General features: G+C 41.3%; 1 protein-coding gene across 1 annotated transcript; it reads left to right on the top strand.

The window, feature by feature from the left end:
- On the top strand, positions 1-23,088 carry kcnt1a (potassium sodium-activated channel subfamily T member 1a). Its single transcript, XM_076102797.1, has 31 exons — positions 1-167; positions 1,665-1,832; positions 7,410-7,489; positions 7,814-7,943; positions 8,245-8,292; positions 8,522-8,570; positions 8,773-8,832; positions 9,127-9,201; positions 10,241-10,324; positions 10,756-10,850; positions 11,522-11,702; positions 11,785-11,949; positions 12,068-12,204; positions 13,739-13,802; positions 13,991-14,099; positions 14,269-14,377; positions 15,483-15,632; positions 16,248-16,477; positions 16,591-16,807; positions 17,525-17,630; positions 17,758-17,930; positions 19,229-19,300; positions 19,524-19,658; positions 19,845-19,956; positions 20,163-20,264; positions 20,483-20,566; positions 20,662-20,790; positions 21,226-21,520; positions 21,636-21,698; positions 21,787-21,871; positions 22,971-23,088. The coding sequence occupies exons 1-31, from the start codon at positions 1-3 to the stop codon at positions 23,086-23,088; spliced, it is 3,792 nt and encodes a 1,263-aa protein (XP_075958912.1).
- The last annotated feature ends 1,001 nt before the right edge of the window (positions 23,089-24,089 follow it).

Here is a 24,089-nt window from a genome sequence, read left to right as displayed (position 1 = left end):
ATGCAATTAACCCAGGAAGACGACTTTGTCAAGGGGGACTCGACGCCGACCACCGCAGCTCTCCAGTCCGACGGCAGCGCCGGATCTCCGGCCAAAATGTGCAGTGAATGTTACGTGAATCAGACATTTGTGCACGATGACGGGACCGTGAACGACCACAAGCCACGGTAAGAGAGACGAGCAGCAACCGACCAGAACAAGTAAGGAGGCAAACTTCTATCACATTATAGTGACAAATAACTTACTTTTAGTGCTTTTGATTAATAATAATAAAATTAAAAAAAACAGTGAAAAGTGCTTAATATCTTTATGTGTGATGACATTTGAATATTTTTTTTATTGAGTTAGTTTTGGTGCTGTGTGTAAACGTGCTGATCTTTAGTTTGTATCAGTGTTTTTTTCCCAGTGCTCCATCCCTACAGTTTGCTCATGTCCTCCTGTCATCACCGTTCAGCTGTTCATTGTCTCAGCTTTCGGTATATTATCTACTGCAGACATAGCTGCATTACTATAAATAATACTTTAAATAATGCTGTAATGTGTTGAACTCTGCATCTGTGTTTCTTTAATGGAACATTTGTTACTTTTCAATTAAAAAACAAAACATATTGTGTTAAAAATTCTATATTGAAAGTACATCAGAAGACGAACAGATGTGTTGTTAAATTACACACCAGGTCAAACCATAAAAGCTCTCACTCAGCATGTTTCGTTCTCCGTTCTGTTCACTCAGATGTCTTTAATGACGCGTGAGCTCAACTGCGTTTTATGAGACTGGTGCTCTTTGCCGTTGGCTTGTGTTTGGTTTAGTTAGATGGATGGGTTTCACCAAACCACATGAGAAATAAAGCCATCATCTTTTATGCAATACGTTTGTCAAGCTTAATGGAGGGCTAGAGCAAACAGGCAGACAGTGATGGAGAGGAGAGCAGAGAAATGATGGAAAGAGAGGTTTAGGGCTTTACACTCTCTCGCTATGGATTGTTTTATGTGTTTAGCTTCTTCTTCTTCTTCAGTGGAAGAGACTGTAAAAAAGCACCTGTCTTCAACCAAGAAAATGTCACACCACTCACACTTAATTTGAATAATAAAATACAGCTGTTACACCTCCCTGTGATGAGTAACCACAGAGATAATATGCAAACACGTTTTATGATTTGATATTAAGATGAATCTGTGTCTGGAATCTAGGATCCTACGTAACTTAAACAGAAGTAGGTAAACACACTTTAAATGCATCTGCATTGTAATAAAGCAGTTGGTATGCTTAGTGTTTTAGATGAACATATGTTGGCTGGTTGTACTTTTTATTGTCTGTCTGACTTCAACATGTTTGAGCAGCTCATATTACAGAACAAGCTGCCAACAGACAGCTGAAGCCTAAACGACGAATTAGTCATCAAAGCTCACTGCGGAGAGTGAAATACTTTTTCTGTCCTATTTTCTCTAACGCATACTCTTCTGCACTTCTGTATCAGTCCGCCACCTAACCGTTTCAATCCCATGTTTCCTTTCCTTGCATCCTCTCCTTCTCCCTGTGCTCTACGTTCCTTTTCCACATTTCTTGCCCTTCCACCTCCCTTCACTTTTGCACTTTGCCTCCTTTTCTCCCTTCATTTCCCCTTCTGCTTCTTTACTTCTCTCCTCTCCTCTCCGTCCTCCAGCTCCTCTCCAGCACCACTCCAGACCAACACCAACAGCAGCGGGGTTATCTTAGACATCTCCACTCTTAAGATGGAGGAGCAGGAGAGTGAGGAGGTGCCTCCGCTGCCGCTCCGCTTCCGCTTCAGAGACCTGCTGCTCGGGGACCAGAGCTTCCAGAACGATGACAGGTAGGCAGCAGTGAGGACGTGAGGAGGAATGGTAACCAAGGTAATCAAGAATGTTGATCAGCGCTGTGTTGACACGATCAGAGACAGAAACATCACATTCAGGTTTTTTGACGGTCCAAAGGGGAAAGTTGTGAGAGACACGCCAGAGTTTAACTATCAGATACTGTGAACAATACTGTTACCACAGTCCAGTGACCTTTTTTTCAGATGTATCCCCACAGTCCCATCAGATATAACTCAAGCACCCCTTTCAACCATTTATTCAGTAACTGTTTCACCTGTTCATCCAAAACGTTTAGCTGTTTTGACCGTTTATCTATTACCTTTAGCTAACTGATGGCTAACGTCTCTGCTCACTTGCTGACTAGTTTTTATGCACTTCTCAAATTGTAGTGTTCAGCTGTTGAAGCTGACGCAATTAGTGGATTTTTTTATTTGTTTTGGGTTCAAATTATAATTTCTATTTTTTAAATAGCTGAGCTTCTCACAATCTTTCCATGTACCTCCATCGACAGAAAATGAAAAGGCAACTACTTTAATGATCGATTCATTTTTTAAGAAGTCTAATTTTAAGAACAAAACATCCTCTTTACCTCATTAGATAGTGATAGTAAATGAGATAATTTGGGGTTTTGGACTGTTGGTTGGACAAAACGAGACATTTAAAGATATTATCTCAGGATCTAGAAAAATTGGCATTTTTTCTTTTTTTTTTACAGCTGACAAATACCCCAATTAGCATTCAATCCCACCTTTTTGGCACGTCACTGTGCATGGAGTGTTTACCTCGTCTACCCCTGGTAGTCTTAAAATATACAAGAACATACAAAAGCACAGTTTGAAGTGCTTCCTAAACCGGTTATATGGTGTCAGAGGTGTTTGCTTTGGAGATCTTCAGCCTGGAAAGAGGTAATGAAGCATGGCAGAGTTGAGGGTTCTGTCCATGGTGCTGAAAAAGAAGACATTTCTGAAGCACTATGTTTTTTGTGAAGTAGGCTACGTGTGTGTGTGTGTATGTGTTTGATACATTCCCACAAGAATGTATTGAAATACTTTAAAAAGTCTGACTTGAAACACATTGTTCAGCAACAATACTCTGACCTATTTCACAGTAAGAATTTGAAATGAGATCAGTCCCTCTGTTATCTAGCTTTCCTCATCCTTCACTGTCTCCTCTTCTACCTTCAGTTCGACTCTGTTGCAGCATCCGAGCTCAATAGACAAGATCGTAACAGTCCTCTTTTTTTCTGATATCATTTGTTTTCATCTTTCGGGATTCAAAACTGTGCTAGAGCAAGAATTAAGCATTTAAAACAAAGAAAGTCAAAAAATAACTTGAAAAAGAAAAACACGTCTGTCCCTTTTTTCTGTTATTGCAGTGGTCTGGAAGAGGGCTGCATTTTAACAATCCACAGCAGTTAGTTATATGCTATTTGCTTTTCCTAAAGATATTTATTCAGCATGTAAGCTTGGGTTCTGCCAGATGGACCTCAGGAGAGTGATGATCAAATGTAATTTTAGATGTGATTACAGCAGCAGCAAACCTTTGAGATCGCGAATGCTGTTTGTAATATTTGACACATCTACTCGACGAGGAAAAACAACAAGCTCTGCCAATGCTTTCAGTCAGATGTGACCTTTCCCCAGCTGTCCTTGCAACAACCACTGTTTTCTCTCCTCCATAAAGCTGTCTACATTTTCAGCTCCTATTTAGATGGTTGTTATCACTTTTCTGCTCTTTTTCTGCAAATCAAGCCGTCCTCTGTCCCTGGTAGATAAAGTTGTTAGAGGTGACGGATTATCGGCGGTCAGCCTGCAGGCTTGTGTGTGTGACTGCGAACTCTTAAATGTCACTGGTCACATCTTCCCAGGGATCATCCATTGTCAAAGGTTGCCTTCTCAAAGTCAGGCATGCTTGAGAAGAAACACACAGAAACATGTTTACACAGTATTGTCAAACTATCGGCCATATTTGAAGTGGTGCAGTCTTTCTCTCAGGCCCACTCCTTCATTTGTACATTCCCTTTCATCTGTTGTTCCGCTTTCTGCCACCTACAGTCCAAGTCACTTTGTTTATCACATTTGTTCCTTTTAAAATGTCTTTGAAGCCTTTCTGAGATAAACTTTGCGATACATAAATGCGTAGTGCATAAGTGAAAATGTCACGTATTTTACAGACAGGAGTTATGGCGTTGGGGGTCTTCTCATATAACTCGGAAAGCCGCGTTGAGTGGCTCCACCAGCGTGGGCGAAAAGGGGTTGAAGTGGAGTGGCCTTTTCCGGTATTTTCCAAAAGCACTGACTCACGGAGGTCATCTATAAATTACTACTTCAGACTCTTCAAATGAAGAGAAGACAAATAGGTGGGAGGGATTCAGAAGAGAAAGAGAGAGAGAGAGAGAGAGAGAGCATTGTTCTATGTTCTTTTTGTCTGCCTTTTCTCAAATCCAAAAAGAGAGAATCTTTCTGTTGCAGTCGTCTGTCAGTTGTGACGGTGAAATCTCCACACCAGCAGAGCTTCCTCTTGACAGACGAGCAGAAAGACAGACAGTGCACTGACTACGGGCTTTGTTGCTGTAACACCAGAAGGCTTTAGATGACACATAAATGAAGACAAATCAGGGTTTCTCTGCGGCGGATCCATCGTATACATTCCTCTGGTATAATGCCACCGTGAATGTTTGCAGCTTCGTCAGGAGCTGCTGGAGCTGCTGGAGAGGACCACTCTGCAACAGCATCATTTAGGGTTATTCCTGTCATAGCAACGTTGCTGTGGCAACAGGCCCGCGCACGAGAGAGGAAGAGAGAGAGAGAGAGATTATATACATTTCTAAAAATATTCCAATAAGCACTTCAGTCATCACAATAAATGATTAATCAAACACAGATTTGTCCTTGAATTCGTTTTTTTTTTTACGTAGCTGCGTTGTATTGTTGCTCGTTTGGATTGTTTTCCCTCCAAAATTAATTCATCGACCAACACAGTTTAGCGCCGTGTTGTTTTAGAGCTGCCGGGAGGCGCGTTGGTCAAGAAGCTTTATAATCTGACTGCACGACGCAGCCACAGGTGTCTTCCAGCGCAATGGATCCGAGAATTATCATCCCAACCTGGGGCAATCCGACCGTGGGGACGTGGAGGTCGGACCCGTTTGGGGCTGATGCCGGGCAGAGGTAGGGCCACACGGAGCCTCTTAAGTGGTAATGTCAGTGGAGTGGCGCTGGACGCCCTGAATGGGAAGCGAGGGTAGGCTACTGCACTTTGAGACGTTTTTATCGTTGGTATTATTTTTTTCAACGGAGACAAATTGTGCAATTGCAGTTATGCAAGACATTTCCAGAGAGACGATGGAGGAAGCGCTCGCTCTGACCAATATGAGCGCGCCCAAAAACTGCTGAGATGCACAGAAATGCCTGCGTGTTTATTCATTTAGAGTGACCTGAAACTCACGTTTTTTATTGTATTAATTAACATAACTGCTGTGGTATAAAGTAACGATTGTGATGATCGGTTCATTTTCTAATCGTTGTGTTCTTTAAGTGTCAGAAAAGAGGGAAAGGGGATTTCGAAGACTTATTGCAATGCCTTGTTTTTTAGCGACCAACATTTCAAAAATATCTATTTTTCACTACCATTGAACACGAAAAGAAAACCAGAAAATATTCGCACTTGAAAAGCTACAACCACTGACTTTTGTAAACAAAGAAAATTGAAGGAGAAATAAGTGCATATTTCATACTGTGGTAACTTTTCTAGCCTTTGATTAATAGTTTCAGCTCTAATAGAAATCATTTGACAACAACTTCCACGATAAATTAATCTGTTGTTTTTTTCTCAATTTATCAATTAATAGTTTGCTTTATAAAATGTTGATCACAATTTGCATTTCTTTCTTATTGCTTATTTTTTCCAGCCTACAGTCCAAAACCAAAAAGATATTCAGTTTACTAACACAGAAGTGTTAAATGAAAATTAACCATTTTTTGAATAGTTGCTAAAAAAATACTTTTCTGCCAACTGACGAATCCATCGATACTAATCCAGTTCCTGTTGATCTGCTAATTGATCGACCGAATTGTTTAAGCTCTATAAACAAAAAATGCTTTCATGATCAGACAAACTGCTTTTATTTTGCCCTATTTGCATTGAGAGCAACAGGTCGTTCTCTGGTGTTGATTAACACCTCCTGGTGAGTTGATTTGATACAAGCAGGCTTGTTCCAGAGCTGCAAGATGATTGCACTTGCAGATCTTTTCCAATCCAGATCTAATTACTCCCAGAGCGCCTTATTGCCTGAAACGTCGATGTGACGCGCAGTATGACTAATGTCAGACCTCCTTTCCTAGTAATTGTGTGCTCAACAGGAGCTGATTAAGGGTCATTACTTGTGTGGGTGGGTGGAGGAATGAGACAGACAGAGAGCAATCTGTAGGACCCTTCTGTGTTACAGCCAACCCTCAGTTGAAGTGCCTTCACCTCCAGAGCCCATCTCTGCCCTGCTGCTGGCCAGATGTGACAGCTGTTTTCAGATTTCATCATTAGTGTTCCTCTGTTTCGTCTCTCTGGTGCAGCTTTATCATCGTGCAGACTTGAAATAGCTGCAGCAGTGCACTCCGAAGGATCTCCGCGCATCCGACAACCCACACTGCCTTTTGCTTCTCACTGTGAACCTTTCAGCCACATGCTGAAACTTGGGATTAGTGCAGCAGCAGGGTCACAGCCTCACAGGCTTTCAAACCGTCCTCAAATTCTTCTAATCTCCCTCATGCTTGCACTCTGTCTATTCATTTTTACGTCTCTGCACTCTCTTCTGCAGGCAGCACTGTGAAGACTATAACAGGCTTTGTAAAGATTTTCGGTGTGTTGCCAAGCTACCGTATGAGTTGTGCTCATTCTCTCTGACTGACTCTGCCTCTGGGCTTTGATCTGTTTTACAAATCAACATCCAACATATAGCCTACTATTGGTTTTTCAAATAAGAGGAAGTATTTCTTTACCCACAAGAAAGTTACTCCTGATGGCTCACGTAAAAACCTAATTTATGTGCATCATAGCCTGAAGAATAACATGATTGGAAACCTTATTTTACTTTATTTCAACAAGAAAGTTTGTTGTCACTTGTTTCACAGTTTATTCTGAAATTGCATGATAGCAAAATGTCTAAATATAGGATTGTAATTTTTAATATGATTTTATCTCCACCAGGCGTAAAGCCTGTGGGGAGATTATGCGTTCGGCCGTGTGTGTGTGTGTGTGTGTGTGTGTGTGTCTGTCCACAGCTAATCTCGCATCCCGTCAGCCTAATATTTTTTATATACAGTTATTATGACTGTGTGCTCAAGGAGCGCTTGAAATGCAGAAAAGTTCTGCACGGTTCAACCCTGTCTTTTCAAGTGGGAAATAAAATCAGAGCCGGATAATTACCAAACTCTCCTCGGGCAGATGATTATTATAATGAATACTCATGCTGTGTAAAACATGATAACATTCAAAACTGCTCTGAAAAACTCTTGCGTGGCTCTTTCTGTTTGTGCTGCTGATTCTTGTGTGACGGTTCCTCTCCTTGTCTTCCCTGTTAGGGTGCAGGTGGAGTTCTATGTGAATGAAAACACCTTCAAGGAGCGTCTGAAGCTCTTCTTCATCAAAAACCAAAGATCAAGTAAGTGGGTGGTGCAGGTCATCTTCTCACTCACCTGAATTGGCTGTTGCTTAATTGAAAGGCTCCAATAAAAGTCAACTAAATAAAAGCAATACCGACAAATGTCGTGCCTAATGAGAACCAGATGCATAGAGGAACATGTGTCTTGCATAACAACCACAGATTTAATGATAATTACCACTGTGGCGCACTTACTGTAAATCATCAAATGTAACTACTTAAACACACTGATGTTGCTTATCAGTAACGATTAATCCCATTGGTGCTGTAGTGTTGTTTGTAGTGAGTATTTGTGTGGAAGAAGGGTCCCTCTTTTGCCTTTAGGCCTTCGGATTCGTGTGTTCAACTTCTCCCTGAAGCTGCTCACCTGTCTGCTGTACATCATCCGAGTGGTTACAGATAACCCCGGTCACAGCGCGGGACAGCAAAGCGCTTCCAGTGGCAACATCAAATGGTTTGTCTATTGTCAACGGAATCACTTACGGTACAAATGAAGCAATGGCAATACAATGCCCACAAAGTGCAAAGAGATTAAACAAATGCAGCTGTTTTAAGTGCTCTTGGAAATTACACAACCATCAATCGACATCTTTAAATGAATGCATTTACATTTTTGGTCCAACGGTAAGCGTAATAAAGGTCAGAAAACATTCAGTTTTAGGTACCAGACAGTCGCGAGGAGAGGATTTAACATGATGGATGTAAAATCTAATCTAATAACTTTTTTTTTTTTTTTGTTCCTCACTATTCTGCAGTGTTGACTGCCAGTGGAACGGATCAGTGCAGGACAGAGAAATTAACTGGTAAGTAGCAGAAGGTGTGATTTCTGTCAATAGGGCCCCTTTAGTAGAAAATTATCCTTTGGTGAGAGCGACATTCAGCTACAACAGCTGACAACTTGATCATCTGCAAGTCTTTTTGTGACTGTATCTATCTCTCGCTGACGGTACAAAAACAGATAATAATGCAATTCTTGACTGATGGTAGAGGATCTTTATGGTTGGGGTTGCTGTTGTGCGCTCTGTCTTGCAGGGAGTTGATCTTCTGGGTGGACAGAAAAGTTCCTGTCTGGGCCATTCAAGTGAGTCACAACAGAATAAAAATGTATTTTAAACAAGGAAAACTTTTATAAACTGAAGTATATGAACCGAGGTGATTAAATATGTGAGCACAGGCGCTTGACAACACGGTGAAAACACCGCGGATTTAATTATCAGAGGATTATCTCTGTTGTTATTAATTCATGAGCTTGTGTTCATTATTCCCTGTTTCGGTTTGCGCAGGTGATTGTAGCCATCATTAGCTTCCTGGAGACTATGCTACTGATGTATCTGAGCTACAAGGTAAGACACTAAACAAATACACAGAGTCTTCAAGCATGTCAGCAATACAGTCTGCGCATTAGTCCCTTACAGTCTGTGAGATTGACAATCCATAAGTGGTGTAATTAGACAAAGCCATTTATCACAGCTACATTAGATGATAATTATAGGATCTGGTTGAGGTGAAGGATTAAGTGGTCATGGAAAGTGACAGACTACAATTAAGATCTGCATCTCTGACTGCAGTGACTCACTGTCTATTGTGTGCTCACAGGTAAAACTCTTAGAAAGTCTCTGCATCTTTTTTTATTTAAGGGGAACATTTGGGAGCAGATATTCCAGGTGTCCTTTCTTCTGGAGATGATCAACACAGTTCCCTTCATCATTACGGTAAAACTTTTACCATGAGTGAAATACTCTTCATCTCCCACTAGTTAACCACATACTTTTTCTATGTAAACAACAGCAACGCCAACACTCAGTTTTGTATATTATTTTTATTTTTATTTTTTTACAATATTAGCCTTCAAGAATAGAGGACATAAGATCTGTTGAGAGTCAGACTCTTATTGAATACAGAAAAGTGAATAATAAGCATTTAGATAGATAGAAATAACGACTGTGTGTTAAGCTGTGGTGGAATGAGTAATCTGATCTTTTAGTTAAGTAAAAATCCTGCATTCAAACCTTTACTTCAATAAAAGCACAAAAGTATTAGCATCAAAATATATGCTACTTAAAGTAGCTCGAACATATTGTATCAATGGATTATAATTATTGATGTGTATATCACTAACGTTGCAGCTGGTAAAAGTGGAGCTACTAAATATACTGCTGGGTAACTTGACCTATAATAATAAATCATAGTTTATTAGTTGATTTATAGTTTTGATTAATAATCCAAATTTGTGAAGTAACTACAGTTATTAATGTACTTGAGTGAAAAGGACTTACATTTCCTCTGAGATGTAGTAAAGTAGAAGTAGCATAGAATTAAATACTCAAGTGCAGAACAAGTACTTCAGAATTGTAGCCTAGTTAAGCACGGTACTTTAGTAAATGTACTTAGTTACACTCCACCACTGGTGTTAAGTATACAAATTGCAGGTTGACCCACAAGACAAGACATATTAATATATATATATATATATATACAATATGTCTTGTTTTAGTTGGCAAAGAAAGTAGCTAACGCGCTAAATTGAGGTGGTAAACACGGTAAACATTTGACCTGCTAAACATCAGCATGTCAGTGTTGTAATTGTGAGAGCATGTTACAGTAGCATGCTGGCATTAGCAGTTAGCTCAAAGCCGCAGCACAGTTGCTAGCCTAGCTGTAGACTCGTGTCTTTGTTTTTCACAGATTTAAGAAACAATGTATGAAATATTATCTATTAATGAGTAGAGAAATGTCTCACTTTCTCCTCAGATCTTCTGGCCCTCAATAAGAAACATCTTCATTCCCGTGTTTCTCAACTGCTGGCTAGCTAAGTGTGCTTTGGAGAACATGATCGTGAGTGAAAAGCATTAACTTCAATTGTTTCTGTTAATGACTTGTTTTCGATCAACATTTTAATGACTTTGTTGAGGCAAGACACTTCATGCTCACAGTCGTATTGCAGCTGGTGTTGACAACAACGCATCATTCCCAGATTTGGTTCTGCTCTGATTGTGAGCACCCTGGAGGTTTCCCACTGGGGGGATTGTCTGCAAGCCTCTCTGCATTTTATCCCGTTGTTCTGTATTTCATGCTGCTCAGCTGTATTGCTGCAACAGGAAGCATCCAAGAGCATAATGTCTTCTCATATCTAAACTAATGATGTGAGTGCTTCCTGACAGAACTGGCATCAATGATCAGAGAAAAGATTTGATAGATGCAACTTTATGTCCTTCTTTTCTATGAGTATAGTTCATATGTTAAAGTATGCTATTGTTATCGGGTAGAATGATGTCCACAGAGCAATTCAGAGGACCAACTCAGCAATGTTCAACCAGGTCCTCATTCTCATCTGCACCCTGCTCTGCCTGGTCTTCACTGGGTGAGGCTGCTTCTTAAAGTTTTTCTTTAACTGTTTGTCAAATCTTTTCCGTCATTCTTTATGAATTAAACCTCTCTGTGGAAGTTGGAATGTTTTATCTGTATCAACACCATAGAAATATATATGATGGTGTACATATAGTGTGTAGCTTAGCATCAGGTAGCGGCTATCCAATCTCAGCATTATAAAAGCAATAAGGAAAATTGGTAAACGTTGTGACAGGAAATGTTTGTGACACTTACATTTTAGGTCCATAAATTACTAATAATTTCCTTGGAAGTTTCCTTGAAAGAAAGAATTGTGTATCTGTGTTACACTTCCAATTAATTACAAATGCTGAGCTAGCGTAACCTTGAGTGTAGAAAAAAATGGGATTCTTTTCGACAGGAAAACAGACTTAAATTAATAATGAAACCATTTTTATTTGGGTTTAAAAAAGGAAGGGCTCTTTAGAGGAACTTCCTTTATATTACCAAAAATTTATCGGAAATAAATTTATTTTTGCAATACATTTTAATTACGCAAACAACTGTATTACATATAGATACATTCTATTATACTTTTTGACAAATTAGATAGCCTATTACTTCTTTATGTGAATAGTACATGGGCGTCATAAATGCTGGCATCGTGTGTGTTTGTACACGTGGCTTATCTGACCTGTTCTGCAGCACGTGTGGAATCCAGCACCTGGAGCGAGCAGGCAAAAACCTCTCCCTCTTCGACTCCTTCTACTTCTGCATCGTCACCTTCTCCACCGTTGGCTTTGGAGACGTCACTCCCCGCATATGGCCCTCCCAGCTGCTGGTCGTCATCATGATCTGTGTAGCTCTGGTGGTGCTGCCTCTGCAGGTAGGAAGATGCTGAAATATTCCTTGGTACCGTCTGAATGCTTCTTCGTGACTTTTACTCAGTTTACTTTGCTGTGTGTCAGTTTGAGGAGCTGATGTACTTGTGGATGGAGAGACAGAAGTCTGGAGGGAACTACAGCCGCCACAGAGCGCAGACAGAGAAACATGTAGTGCTGTGTGTCAGTGCACTAAAGATAGACCTGCTCATGGATTTTCTCAATGAATTCTATGCCCATCCCAGACTGCAGGTACAAAACAATCCAAAATAATGCATTTTTATACTGTAGAGTACATATATAGGATGTGAATTGGTCTATCCGTGCATTCCACAGTGGATACTAAAGTAGCTCTTGTGTCATCTCAAAGGATTACTATGTGGTGATCCTGTGCCCAAGTGAAATGGACCTCCAGGTGCGGAGAGTGTTGCAGATCCCTCTGTGGTCTCAAAGGGTCATCTATCTGCAAGGATCCGTTCTCAAAGACCAGGACCTGTTAAGAGCCAAGTAAGTGACACTTAAACTTCGGTCTGACTGTCGGTCGGTCCATCGCTGTGGTCCAGATTAAAGTAAAATTGATATGATACCCAACAAAATAAATACTAATGCATACCTATACACATACATTTGCAAACATAAAGTTCAGGTCCAGTCCAGTAAAGGTCAGCTAGGCCCTGGTGACATTGGCTTCATGTGGGGTCAACCTCTGAACATATTTTAGGCCAGATTTTGGCCAGTGCACCCAGTGTACTAGTTTAAATGGAATCACAGAGCCTCACAGAGCTGCTAGCGTGGCTGTAGACTCAGTCTTGTTGCTGCAGTGTTGCTGATGTGCTTGTAATTACACTGATCTGCCTAATTGCTATAATTAAAGGTGAAACAAATCATCTTATTTTTAATATCTCTGCTACCAAAAGGCCTACCAGATGGATGACAGATCGTAGTGATTAAACTGAACATTCTGCATCATTTACGGGCAGGAGGATCGGATGGGAGATGTTTACATGAGTGCAGAACTGATTGATATTGCTGATGCTTTAGTGGAAAGACTACTTTATGGATTCCTTTGATGCCCACTAGCTGCATAGCTTTGTTCCAGAACAAATTCTCTTTACTGAATGCTAACATTAAATTTTTTGCACTTTATGCAGGTATAAATAATTGCCTCAAACCATCAGCAGGACATACATCTCTATTGTCCTTCCATTCCTTAATGTCGCCCAAATATTCTCTCTTTCCTGTCTGAGGGAATCGGCCTGTCAGAGCAATCGTGTTGCCTCATACTGAGACAACATCGTAATTATTCATTCAAGCTGTGATAAATTCTTTTAAAGACTCAGCTTTTAAATGGACCTCTTTCTCTGACAAAAGCAAACATGATTCACCTCACATTCTTCTGATCATTTTGAGTCATGAAAGGGAAAACTTTAACGCAGATGTCAACCTGTCAACCTGTGCATCGTCAGGTTTATTTCCGTCGCCTTAATCACATAAAGGCCTCACATTTGACCATTCTTTTTTTCTCTTATGAGTTCCTCAGTTTAATAAAAGTGCAATTCAAACAAAAACACATAGTCCTGTGCAACAGTTGTACCATAATGTATGGAACAGCTTATAGCAAACACCAAAGTATTACTTTGATGAAATTGGTTATATAACTTCACTGTAAACATTTGCAAAGGGTTGGGATAGAGCAATTAAATCTAGAGGACAGGGTGTGTGTGGCGCTTACATCCCGCGTCTGGCACTGTTTCAAATCCTCCCACACTCGTTTTGCATTCTGCACCCTCCTGTCTGTGTTAATCATATGCAGAAACAGCTCCACGTTTACAGCACACATACAGTGCAGAGCATTTCAAGTCGCTCGTTGTGTGTTTGTCTATATGCAGGCAACTTTACATGAAATATTAAATCAAAAAAGGTTGCTGTTGTCTCTTCTGACTGGTCAAAGAACCAGCTGTTTTGTATTTAAATAATTTACCTTTGTTTTTCATGTATTTTGACCTGTTCTATTATTTGTCCACTTTTCCCGCTGCGGCAGAATGGATGACGCAGAGGCTTGTTTCATTCTAAGCAGTCGCAACGAGGTGGATCGCATGGCCGCGGTAAGAAGAGCAACAATTAATGAACTCTGTGCCGTAACTCTTTACCAATTATGAGTTGTCATTCACTTGTTTACAAACACTCACATCATTAATGCTGTCGGTCATGGAGACAATTACCAATTAATTAAAGGAGATTACATTGAAAAAGCAAGAGTGAAATTACATTATCTTCAACCGTTTTCCCACAGGACCATCAGACCATCCTGAGAGCCTGGGCGGTGAAGGACTTTGCTCCAAATTGCCCCCTTTATGTCCAGATACTCAAACCTGAAAATAAGTTCCATGTCAAATTTGCAGGTGGGAGTTTCTAAACTTTTAAGTGAAACGCTTATTTGCTCTCTGGCCAAGTTAGCACATATTTTCCAAAATGTTGAACTATTGCTGTAAGATTTGTTTCTCACTTATAAAGCACCATTCCTGTGTAACACGTGATAAAATGTTCTCTACTACTTGGGTCCTTTTTCAGATCATGTTGTGTGTGAGGAGGAATTCAAGTACGCCATGTTGGCTCTCAACTGTGTGTGTCCTGCCACCTCCACCTTGGTCACGCTCCTTGTGCACACCTCCCGCGGACGGTCAGTAATCTTGCATGCATTTTCAGTCAGAAAGTCCAAAATTCTTCACATTGTTCATGTCTGCTGATGCATATGGATGTGTCCATTGAACTGGCACAGAGGGGTGAATAGGCCCGAGCACAAGACAAGACAAAAGTTCAAAACTAGCTCATTGTGGAAAACAGCAAGAGGTAAAAGTGCATTAAAACTAGAAAAAAAGACACCAGGCGGCACCCCACAGTAAATGGCCTTTCACTGCTCTTTGGAAAACAGTGTGAAAAACTCTCTGGTGGAAAATTAGTTTTCACAGCATGCAAATTGATCAATTTTAAAAGCTGATGTCGCTGGCTGAGGGAAACCACAATGATGGGGAATAAGAGGGCAATAGCTCCTACTGTGTTCCTGAAAACTCTTTAGAAAGCGAAGCTTTTGTGTATCTTTATTCGAGAAAAAGCGAACAGGCTTTTAGATTGCACACATTAATACAAAAGCTGTACATGAATATGTATTGTATAGTTGCCCGACTGTGTATGAGGGAGTATGTGTATGTTTGCGTTGCATGTGTGGGCGTCCTTTAGTGCACAAGATGAATTTAGAGGCATGCAGTTCATCGGGGAGGTTGAGTGGGAAATAGGTATAAAAGGGACCAAGAGATATTGGTAATAATGAGCATTACGCTTGGTCTTATATATTGAGTTACAGTATGGAAGCCTTGGAGTGTGAAATATTTATGAGTCATCTTGTGTAAATGTTAATAAGTACTAAGAAGCAAGTATGTAAACCACAACCTCAGGGTTGTTCTAAGCATACCATTAAAAACTCCATCAAAGCGCTTGAGCAAAAACAGTAATTATCAGGGGTAATTACAATGGGCCTATTAGAGACAATGCAAGTGACTGACACACGGATCAAGATGTCTGCTTTCATCAGAGATCCCATGACACTTAAGGGCACGAGACCCCGAGAGCTCTGCAGGGACGCGGCGAGAGAGTTGTGCAATAGAGATGGATCCGGAATAGATGTTCAAGATTAGCACACGAGGCAATTTCCTGACCCTTCAAAAAAGGGTCAGGTTCACTGGTCCGTGGTTTGTTTGATTGTTTTTTTTCCCCCTGAATGAATGCAGAGAAGGACAACAGTCTCCGGAGCAGTGGCAGAGGATGTACGGATGTTGCTCTGGCAACGAGGTCTACCACATCCGAGTGTGTGACAGCAAGTTCTTTGGAGAGTATAACGGCAAAAGCTTTACATACGCCTCCTTTCATGCTCACAAGAAGTGAGTTGACATGTAAGCTAAAGCATCTTCTTCAGATGCTGACAAGTTGAAAGTATAGCGAGGCATTTACAGGGGTATCATCTTGTATAATCAAGTGCAGCAGCAGTGCACAACTGTTCTTTATTTCTGCAGATAAATAAATGCAAAATGAACAACATCTAACTTTTTGATTTGGGTCATAGCTGTTTTTGTGCAGCTAAAAAATGATGTCAAATATGATGCACATTCCAGAGACCTTTTTTCAGCTCACTGCAGCAAAATGTGTATATAAGTTTTGCATGTCCAGACACCACTTCTGGTGTTGTTGAAAGAAATAGTTTGACATTTTATGCGTATTGGCTTTCTTGCCAAGAGTCTGGGATGTGTGTATGCTACAGTTTGCTACAACCAACAGCTGGTTAGCTTAGCATAGCTCAACTTAGTTTATCTTAGCCAGAAAGACTGGAAATGGGGAAACAGGGGCTCTCTCTGAAGGGAAAACTCACCTTGCATCGCCTCAAAAGCTAGATAACTAACAATGTATCTTGTTTGATTAATGGCCATTCCTTGGCCTTAAATTGAATGTGTTGTCAGATATTCTCAAGTGTATGCTAACAGCAGGCATGTGACGGGCAGGTACGGCGTGTGTCTGATTGGTATAAAGACGGAAGAGAACAAGAGCATCCTGCTGAACCCCGGCCCGCGACACATCATGGCTGCCACGGACACCTGCTACTACATCAACATCACCAAGGAGGAGAACTCCGCCTTCATCTTCAACCAGGAGGAGAGGAAGGGCCGCCCTACCGGGGGCCTCTTTGACGGACCCTCGCAGCTTCCTGTGCACAGCATCATAGCGAGCATGGGTGAGAGAGTGATTAGCTGCTCTTGTTGATGAAAGAGTTCTGGACGGTATTGATGACTTTGATGTGCTGGCTCCTTATGTGCGATTTAACGCTCGGGCGAATGTAATTCACAGGCACTGTTGCCATGGATCTTCAGAATACGAGTCCGCCTGACGTCTCAGGTGACAAACTGGTCCCACCGATAGTGAATGGAACAGGGGGCCGCCGGCCGAGCATCGCTCCGGTTCAGGAGATCGCCGACTCCGCCTCAATTCTGCCGTGTGACCTCCTCAGTGACCAATCAGAAGATGACTCCGTCTTCATAGATGAGAAAGGCCACTCATCTACTGAGTAAGGTTTCTGTGTCTCTGTTTGTACATAAATGCCCATAGAAGTTAGATTTGTTGTGCTGAAAACTACATTTGTAAGTAACTAATTATATTATTTATATTCATTTATATAATATATTAACATGGATTATTTAAACTGTAAAGTGATTACAATTTGCTTCATCTCAAGAAACTGCAATAGTAACTAAAATACTACTTATCAATTATTATTTGAGCATATAATCATATTATCTACACCTGGAGACGTTTTTTTATTGTAATGTTTTATATTAACTGGCTGTTAGTTTTACAGACAGTCAGTTCAATTAATTGATGCTGTTGCATTTCTGGTTGAGCCTAAAATAATTGAAACCTCAGTCATTTAATACATGCTAAACCTGCAAAATGCAAATCAAGCCAACAATCATGCATAATCCAATTGAGTCTAGTTTCTTTACCATCACGCAACCTCCCAGAATATTCGACCCAAACAGACATATTTTCTTGTCTGTCATCATTCTGTGAATACTTTACCCAGCATGCAGTTGAACCTGAGTGCACCGCTAATTTCCAACGTAACATGAATGAATTAAAGAAGTCCAGGAAACACGCATCAGCCTTTTTTATTTTTTTTTTTATTATTTTTTTTTTTTGTTAGTACAAGAAATTACAACAAGAAAACACACAGTTGGTTTCCATGAAATGTGTCATTCATGCTTCTTTTGGGATTTGTTTGCAGGTACGTGAAAGGTTATCCCCCTAACTCTCCGTACATTGGGAGCTCGCCCACCTTGTGCCATCTGTTGGCTGAAAAAGCCCCGTTTTGCTGCCTACGTCTGGACCAGGTGGGCAGTCGCCGTTCCAACTTAGTTTCTTACACTGCCTCCATCATTACTTCCATCCCTTCCCACCTCTCTTTGTCCGTCACATCACAGCAAACCTAAAATACCTGTTTTTGTGTTCCTTATCCAGGGTTGCAGGCACAACAGCTTTGTGGACGCTAAGGCTTACGGTTTTAAAAACAAGCTCATCATTGTGTCTGCTGAGACCGCAGGGAACGGCCTTTATAACTTCATAGTGCCTCTCAGAGCTTATTACAGACCCAGGAAAGAACTCAACCCCATTGTCTTGCTGCTGGATAACCCGTGAGTTCACATTCACACACACTCACACACACACGCATCGTTTCGTTCTTTCAACCCTCACTCTGTCGTTGAACATTTCACGCTGGGAAACATAATGCATGCAAAGAGCTCACGTCAGCCGATCACTTAAAGACAAGGCTGTGGAGGTGGAACTCTATTGTCCGTCCTGATGTTAGGTCACTGCTGCCGCTCACAGTGACGGTGTGTTTTAGGTGACAAAGAAAAATAAAAAAAAACGCTGCACTCTGTAGCTCCAGACAGTAACCATAGCAACTTGCTTTCCCTTGAACCTGAATGATATATGTTGCTACAGGGGGAGAAAAGGATGAAAATGATTTCTTTGGAGAACACCAAGCAGGCTTTCATCGACAGCCCTGATGTGTCCCTTTTCAGCCCCCACATGTGAGCTCTCTGGACTCTCATACAAACATAACAATAATCTCTCTCTCTCTCTCTCTCTCTCTCTCTCTCTCTCTCTCTCTCTCTCTCTCTCTCTCTCTTCTCTTTCTCTCTCTCTCTCTCTCTCTCTCTCTCTCTCTCTCTCTCTCTCTCTCTCTCTCCCTCCCCCTCCCTCCCTTAGCGCTGTCACGCAAATACAAACACCCACACACTCTGATGCGCAATTCAAGCATTACGACGGCCTTGGGTCTCTTTTCAGGCAGTAATGAAGCAGCAAATGACGGACTCACCCCTCAGCATAAAGACCAAGTAGGGAGTTGAAAGTCCACAGAAGCTCCTGAGGACCCGGTACTTACTGTTACTGTACATCATCACATACTAAACACTTACGTTCCTAAAGCAGATATAAAGTCTTTTTCAGTGTGTTTGATGTTCACTAAGTCGAAATTCGTTAACATAACGAAAGCGCCGTCCTTTGATTAGTTACTCACATGCGGCAGTTGATGTCAGTATCCTTGTGATGTCTTCCACGGTGCACTTATTCCAGCACACCTGCCTGCGAGGTCAGGTGACGCTGTGCACTTTGTATCGCACCAAAAACTACCACTAGGTGCTGCAAAGCTGTTTACCTTGAGGTTATTGAAAACAATGAGAAATAATAAAAGCTTGCCGGGAACAACATCTTCATATTACACAAACACAAACACAGAAACCATTACATCATATTAACATTTATTATTACGTGTGGTTTTACCCATCTTCAAGGCTTTCTCCAAGTAAGTGGCAAAGTTTAATGTTTCTTGTGTCATTTCATGTCAAAACAAATCTTCTAAATGTGTTGTGTGCTTTGGAGTAAAAAAATAACTAAATGTCTCTATCATACATCATGTTTCCTGTAGGCCAGATAATCACTTTCTTGAGGCCATCTGCTGTTTTCCTATGGTCTACTACATGGCTGGGACCATAGACAAGTAAGACTGACATATAACCTCCTGCTTTTCATTATAATTGTATGTTAGTATATATTACAGTTATCCTTTCATTTAAACATATTCATAAGGAATTTGTACTTTCTTTTGGTTTAATTGTATGTGCAGCATGTAGGCAAATTGGTGTTTGCTGTTGTAATGCTCATTGTTTTGATTGTGTGCGTGTGTGTGTGTGTGTGTGTGTGTGTGTGTGTGTGTGTTTCAGTCTGGACAGCCTCCTGCAGTGTGGCATTATCTACGCTGATAATTTGGTTGTTGTGGATAAAGAAAGTACAATGAGTGCCGAGGAGGACTACATGGCTGATGCCAAAACTATTGTCAATGTGCAAACGATGTTCAGGTAATTCATCAGATTTTTTCGTGATGTTTTATCACATATTAATCATGACGTGGTCTTTATTTTTATAACATCATTGTGTGCATCTGAGCCTGCATTTGGAAAGCAGATTGCTAAAATGATCGTGACGCTCAGTCTCAGTCTCATCCTCTGACTCTCTTTTAATGTCACACACCTCTCTCGTTCCAGGTTGTTTCCCAGTCTCAGCATTATCACAGAGCTTACTCATCCATCCAACATGAGATTCATGCAGTTTAGAGCAAAGGACTGCTATTCACTGGCCCTCTCCAAGCTGGAGAAGGTTAGACATAACAAGAGGGCTCGCAGTCAATTGCATAGTAGGAATTATATTCGTGAATTGTGAAGAGAAGATGTAGAAGATGGTGTTTTTTATCTCTGCAGCCAGTCTTCTTGTTCTTATTACGTTTGACATTTCCTTCTGACTTTCTACAGTCAGAAAAGTGACTGAGTTGTGTGTTTTGTGTGTGTCGTGGCTCTCCCCCACAGAAAGAGCGTGATAAAGGTTCCAACTTGGCCTTCATGTTTCGCCTACCCTTCGCTGCAGGGAGAGTGTTCAGTATCAGCATGTTGGACACTCTGCTGTATCAGGTTTGTATACACACCTACAGCTATGCACCTCAAATAACTCTTTTCAAAACAGCAGAGAAACAGTGTTACCTGAAGAAACGGAGCAGCAGTACCAGCACAAACCAAAAGTGCCCTCTTGTGTTCAGTCTTTGATAGAAAAATGACCCAAGTTTCTTAATATCTACTGTTTTTTTTGGTTATAAAGTTAAAAACGTGCTTTTTTTGTGATTCCATGTCAGTCTTTTGTGAAGGACTACATGATCCTTATTGCAAGGCTGCTGCTGGGGCTGGACACCACTCCAGGATCAGGATTCCTCTGTGCTGTGAGTTAGATAGAAAAAAAAAAAGAAACGATCTGATACAGTACCATGTTCAGGTTTATCTAACTAATAGTATACTCGTTTATTTCGTGTTCCAGATGAAAGTAACAGAGGAAGATCTGTGGATTAGTACTTATGGCAGACTGTTCCAGAAACTCTGCTCCTCTAGTGCCGAAATTCCTATCGGGATCTATCGGACAGAATCCCACGGTTTCCCGACTTCTGAGGTGAGACCTCTGAGGTGATGCTGAACATTGTGTCAAACTAAATATCCAGCTTTAATGCAAGAATGTGTTTAATCGATCCAAGACATTTAACTCAAAACTACAAATGTCAACCTTGTTGTGGCACAAGGGGGGAGGTAAGATATCGCCAAAGTAATTAAGATGAATCATCTGGGAACCATGAATGTCTGTAAAAAATGTGTGCCAATCCATTTAGAGGCTGTTCAAATAATTCACAGAATAGGTGAAAACGTTGACCTGCTGGTGGCTCTAGAGAAAACCGACAGGGGATGACCAAAGTCATTAGGCTTTAGCCTCTGGGGGCCATACATGTCTGTGCTAAATTCCCCTTCAATCTATCCAATAGTTAATAAAGTTTAGTTGTTATTATGAAGAACATACCGGCCGTAAAGGTAACTTCCTGGACCCCTGCCCCAGTCACAGGTGTCAGTCAGTGTTGACGACTGCGAGGACACCAAGGACAAGGGCGATGAGTCTCGCAGCAACGACCAATCGGATCACCCCCTGCTGAGGAAGAAGAGCATGCAGTGGGCACGACGTCTGAGTAAGAAGAGCGTAAGGTGGCAGGGAGTGAGCCGGGACTCGAGCAAGGACCACGCCCAGCGCATCACTCAGCAGCGCCTCAACCTCTACCGGCGCTCTGAGAGGGAGGAGCTGTCTGAGCTGGTCCGCAACCGCATGAGGCATCTGGGCCTCCCCACCTCCGGATATGGTGAGGATGGACACATCTTAAACTGCTCTGAGCTTTGCTTTTCCCAAACGTTCATGTCTTCTTCTGCTTAAAAGTTGGTCTGTTTTTTTATTTTTTATTTAACTGTTGTGTGTAGAAGACCTAACTAATCTGACAGCCAGCGACGTCATGAACAGAGTAAATCTGGGATACCTACAAGGTAATGATGAATTAGGACCCTATTGAGATTATACTAACACAGATGTGACTATTCCAGTTTGCTGATTGGGATGGTGTTTCTGTTTCAGATGAGCAGAACGATCAGCAGAACACCCTGTCCTACGTCCTGATCAACCCTTCTCCTAGCACCAGGCTGGAGCTCAATGACGTTGTGTAAGCTTTGTGTTGTGCGTGTGGGTTTGTGTGCTGTTTAGTGCAAATGGTAATCTTGTGAAATTTGAGTCACCACTGCTACTGCCACTGTTTATTCCTCAGCTTTGTCAAGGCTGTCTTATTTGTGGGAGTTGTTGCATGTGTAATGCTTTGCACATTTCATCAGGAAACATCGCAGTTGATATGAATCTTGAATACGGATAGGTAAACAAAAAGCATCGCTTTGTCACTACAATTTCCTTTTACCCATTATCATTTATTCACACTTCACTTAAAGGACCAGTGTGTAGGATTTAGGGGGATTAATTAGCAGAAATGGGAAAACAATATTCATAACTATGTTTTCTTTAGTGCATAATCATCTGGAACTAAGAATCGTTGTGTTTTCGTTAGTTTAGAATGAGCCCTTCATATCTACATAGGGAGCTGGTTCTATTCAAGGAGTTCGCCATGTTGCACGTTTCTACAGTAGCCCAGAGCGGACAAACCAAACACTAGCAATAGATGGGAGGGGTGGGCAGAGGGGTATTCAGTTGGTTGCACTCTGCAACATAACCGCTAGTTGCCATTAGATCCTACACACTGATCCTTTCAAAGCTCCACTAATCAATATTTTTATATTATCGATCGATGAAATGACCATAAGTAGTGTAAATAGAATCGCTTGTAGGGACAAAAAATAGTCACCTGAGTCTGCAGTTCTCTGCAGAGCTTTAACATGTTTTAACTCATCGTTTTTGTTTACTCATTAACCAGCAGGCAAAATAAAGCTCTAAAAACACTCACAGCCACAACAGCCGGCAGACAAAGTCAATGACTAGCTAATGAACATTTAGCACTAAAGAGCCAGATATTTCCCCCAGGAGTCGCTGGAGACCAAAACAAAGCTCAAAGGAGAGTGAATGTTGGGCGTATTTGTGTCGGATGACCAAAAACACGACTCCAAATTGATAGTGATGTTGCTCTGTGTCTACTGGATATGTAAATAGGTTTGGGAAAGCTCCTGAACGCTGAGCTCCCATGTGGCAACTCTTTACAATTGATGCACACGCATATCTCCTATTTCTATCTGCCCTCTCTCTCTCTCTCTCTCTCTCAGGTACCTGATTCGTTCAGACCCTCTGGCTCACGTCCCAGAAGAGCCTCCTGTCCACAGAAGCAGCCTAAAAGAGAGACGCGAGTCCAGCACAGATGCCAGAGAAGACACGCAGCTCTGATAGCATGCTGACCTTCACTGGTACACGCCTTCATAATCACCCCCTTCAGCTTTCATTGGGGTCTTGTTGCGTCCACGCAGGTCCAGAGCCTGAAAAAGGACAATTTGTGCTACAATGTTCCTGCACTGCAGTGTGCAACTGTATTATATGAGTGCCTACTGTCTGGCAGGTGAGATTTGATGTCATCTGTGACATTTTCATCCTCCTGCCACAGATGTTGTTTGTAAGAAAAGTGTATTCTTCGCTGTGAAAGCTCTCTCAGATGAGCAGTCAGGGACAAGCTTGTTAACAAACGAATTCAGTTGACTGAAGGGATTTGAATCGGGTCCATCACACCTGCAGCGTTGGCCTTGATTACAGCGAGTTAGAGAGATTCACACTAACAAAAGGATCACAGTGATGGTAGATTTTGTGTCTGCTCTGTTTGGCTGCGGCTCCCTCAGGAAAAGCACAAGTTGAATGTCAAGATTAGACATTTTGGGATGCAGACGCTGGCGGCCCGGGATCTATCCATCTTTTCTTGACTTGTTTGAGATTAACGGAAATCAGATGCACATATTGTAAATGACCCTGGGCCATAAACCTATTTACCACCAATCACATCCAATCAAGCATAATGTTCAACACTGGGTGACTTAAATAAAAGATGTGCATTGAAGGTTTCCTTTAAAGCTTATTTTTGGTAGCTGAACCATAGAAGTGTGTTAATCAGTGGTGTAGAGGTCTTAATTAGTAAGGAATGTAAAAACAATGATGCTTACATATGTCTCTCCGCTCTACATGTATGAAGTTTTTGCACTACAAGTGCTTAGTTCAACCCCTTTAACAGGCCGTGCCATATATTCAGTATTGTGCCATAAAGGATTTATTTGATTTGTACTATGTTAGTAATCAGAAATCCTCATTTCACTTTCAGCACTGCTCAGTGAAAGAATGTGCTTTTTAATATACATTTGTGGCTGTTTGGACCAAGTACGCATTTCTAAAATGCTAAATCCTGT

The sequence above is a fragment of the Anarhichas minor genome, unplaced genomic scaffold (genome assembly GCF_050575085.1).
Source record: "Anarhichas minor isolate MPS153535 unplaced genomic scaffold, ASM5057508v1 ptg000002l, whole genome shotgun sequence".
Classification (NCBI taxonomy): domain Eukaryota; kingdom Metazoa; phylum Chordata; class Actinopteri; order Perciformes; family Anarhichadidae; genus Anarhichas; species Anarhichas minor.
The sequence above is the reverse complement of the archived record's forward strand: the minus strand, read 5'-3'. Positions and strand labels throughout refer to the sequence as shown.